This window comes from Lolium rigidum, chromosome 7, assembly GCF_022539505.1.
Source record: "Lolium rigidum isolate FL_2022 chromosome 7, APGP_CSIRO_Lrig_0.1, whole genome shotgun sequence".
NCBI classification, from domain to species: Eukaryota; Viridiplantae; Streptophyta; class Magnoliopsida; order Poales; family Poaceae; genus Lolium; species Lolium rigidum.
Window position 1 is genome coordinate 60,379,172 of NC_061514.1, and position 2,582 is coordinate 60,381,753.

The window sequence follows — 2,582 nt, forward strand, 5'->3', positions numbered from 1 at the left end:
CTCCTCCCCCGCCGCCGTCGCCGGAAGCGCTGCCGGGCAAAGCCCTGAAGTGTAGTGGCGGCGGTGGCCTTTCCTCTCGCCCCCACGACCGGAGGGCACAGCGGCGGCGTCCGGCCAGGCCTCTCCTTGATGCGGCGGCATAGGGAGGCGATGGCCATGGCGTCGATCTGCAGGCGGCGGTCGGGCGGCGGCTATGAAGATCGGCTCCAATCTAGGTCCGTTGGGCCGGGGCGGGCTCAAATTTTTCCATGTCGTGGCTCTGCCTCCTCGGCAGTGAGGCGTTCGTGGGCATCTCTCGCGTCATGAGGAAACCTGGGGCAGCAGCCCCAGGCATGGTGGTGGTGGTGATCTTCTTCGTCGGAGGTGGTCGGCCAGGCTGGTAGTCCTGTGTGGGGGATCATGAGATCTCACACAGGTCTCCGGCCATGGTGATCTAGTCCGGGGTGTCATGGCGGCCGGTGAAAACTGAGCCTCGACCTCGGTCTTGGCGGATGTTGGCGGCGTCGGTCGACGTCGTTACCTTGTCGAAGGTGTCATCTTTGCCCGTCTTGGCACTACACTCGGGAGTTGGGGATGCACGGCTGCCGGTGAAAACCGTTCTCCGACATCGGTTGGCGGACGATGGCGACGTGTCGCGCCGCTACCTTCTTGAAGGCATTGTCGTCGCAGTCTGCGGTCTCTCACTCGTGCTGCTCCGGGGGAAATCCTAGGTCCGGGTCTCCCGGACCGGACGATGACGGTGCTACGTGCATCGTTCTACCTCTTGGGGCATCGTCTTTGGAGTAGCGGCTGGATGGTGGTGGTTTTTGGTGGAGTGGTGTTCATCTATCACGTTGTCGTCGATGATTCTCAGCGGTGTGGAGTTGCGGAGTATCGAAGACGGGCGAGGACTGCTCGACACGGGCAGGATGGTGGAGCTGTTTGGTGTTATGGTGACATTGACGGCAGGCCTAACACGATCAATGCGTTGATCTCGCTTGGAGATGGGTTCGAGATAGATGGCGGTTGCGAACTCTGGGACGTGTGCAATGGCACACCCGCAGGGTTTTGCTTTTTAGATGATGTGTGTTGGTGTATCGTTAGGGAGTATGGTCTTGTTCATGGTCCCTCAGCGAGTGGTCGCTAGGAAAGAGGCTTTGAGTTGATCTTTGTATTCCCTTTGTAAGTTGCCCCTTACAAATAATTTAATAAAGAAGAAAGCTGGGTGCATTCTTTAGATGCTGAGGCTGGGGCTATACTCCTTGATCGAAAAAAAAAATTTGTGCATCGAACATTATACTTTCGTTTTGTAATGAAATCCTACCCTTTCTAATGTGGTTGTGTACAACACTATATCTTCTATTCTTCTCAGCACTATATCTTCTGATCTTCTCATGAAACCTGGAGATATATATATATTGATATGAAACTATACCGACACTTACACAAATACACTTAGAACAAACAATAGAACTGTTACATTGAAGAGAACAAAAGAAAAGAGAATTTTGTAAGATAATGAGCGACACGATAAGAGTGACGGATCTGGTGGGGCTCCAAAACCCCCATTTCAACTGTGACATACTAGCGTCCAGACATAATCATAAACCGACGAGCTCAGTGTAACAACACCACGTGGATCAAGATTCATTTTACAAGTGACAGTACTTTTATTCCTGCACACGCATGCGCACACAAACGTGTTGTACTCCGACCGACGGGGCAGGATCACTAGCTAGTAGCTACAGTCTACAGACTAAAAGGAACACAGACTGAAGGAACACTGGCGCTAGCTCCTCATATCCCCTTCCTTACACACTTCTAGATATACTTCTCCGCCGCCGGGTTGGTGCCCGTGCCCGGATACGCCGGGTCGACGGGCGCGCCGACGGGGCCGTGGTGACCATGCGTCCCGGCCGTGATGGGCACGCGCGTGCTGTGGCGTCCCGGGGCGGCGTCTGTGCGGTGTTCGGCCTTCTCCTGGTGCTTCTGAGCTTTGGCCTGGGCCTTGTGCGCCCGCTCCTCCTCCTTGGCCATCTCCTTCTCACCGTGCGTGCTCGACGCTGCCTTGCCCGTCTTGCCCTGCACGTCCGCCGCCCCCTCCTTCACCTTCTCCTTTGCCGAGCTCACCATGTCCTTCGCCTTCACTTTCGCCGTCTGCATCTTGCCTGCCGCTGGCTCCTCCAAATGCTTCTTCTTGCGTCGCGTGGATGTGTACTGTGGAGTGGTGGATACTTGGGTGTTTTGCTTCTGTGAGCTAGTAACGTTCGTGTGGTGCATTTTATAGGGAGATGATGGTTTTGGGCGGTCGGTGCTCGTCGGGTGCGAGCTGCGGGTGGGTAGGTGGCACGCATGCGGTGCTTCGATTGCAGCAGGAGTTACACGTCGCACCGTATGCTCTGTGGCGCTCTGCTGAGGTGCCGTGTGCTCCTGTCCACTGTGGTCGAAACATGCAAGAACACGTGAGCGCAAGTGGATCAGCATCAGGGAGCATCGGTATCGTGTCGGCCAATGTTGGCCCAATCCAAAGGGGAAACGACGGTATACCAAGTGGGCTGACCATGCAAGCTCACCTTCGAAGATACAGACCGACTACTAACCCA

The 2,582-nt window shown here is 55.5% G+C and overlaps 1 protein-coding gene across 1 annotated transcript; it reads right to left on the minus strand.

Moving 5' to 3' along the window:
- Positions 1–1,629: 1,629 nt before the first annotated feature.
- LOC124670695 (late embryogenesis abundant protein 18-like) lies at positions 1,630–2,142 on the minus strand. Its single transcript, XM_047207170.1, has one exon. It carries the CDS (start codon positions 2,140–2,142, stop codon positions 1,801–1,803), a length of 342 nt encoding a protein of 113 aa, XP_047063126.1. The 3' UTR covers positions 1,630–1,800.
- Positions 2,143–2,582: the final 440 nt, after the last annotated feature.

Excerpts from the sequence above, each read along its gene's own strand:
- LOC124670695 (XM_047207170.1), bottom strand. The coding sequence starts at position 2,142 with ATGCAGACGGCGAAAGTGAAGGCGAAGGACATGGTGAGCTCGGCAAAG.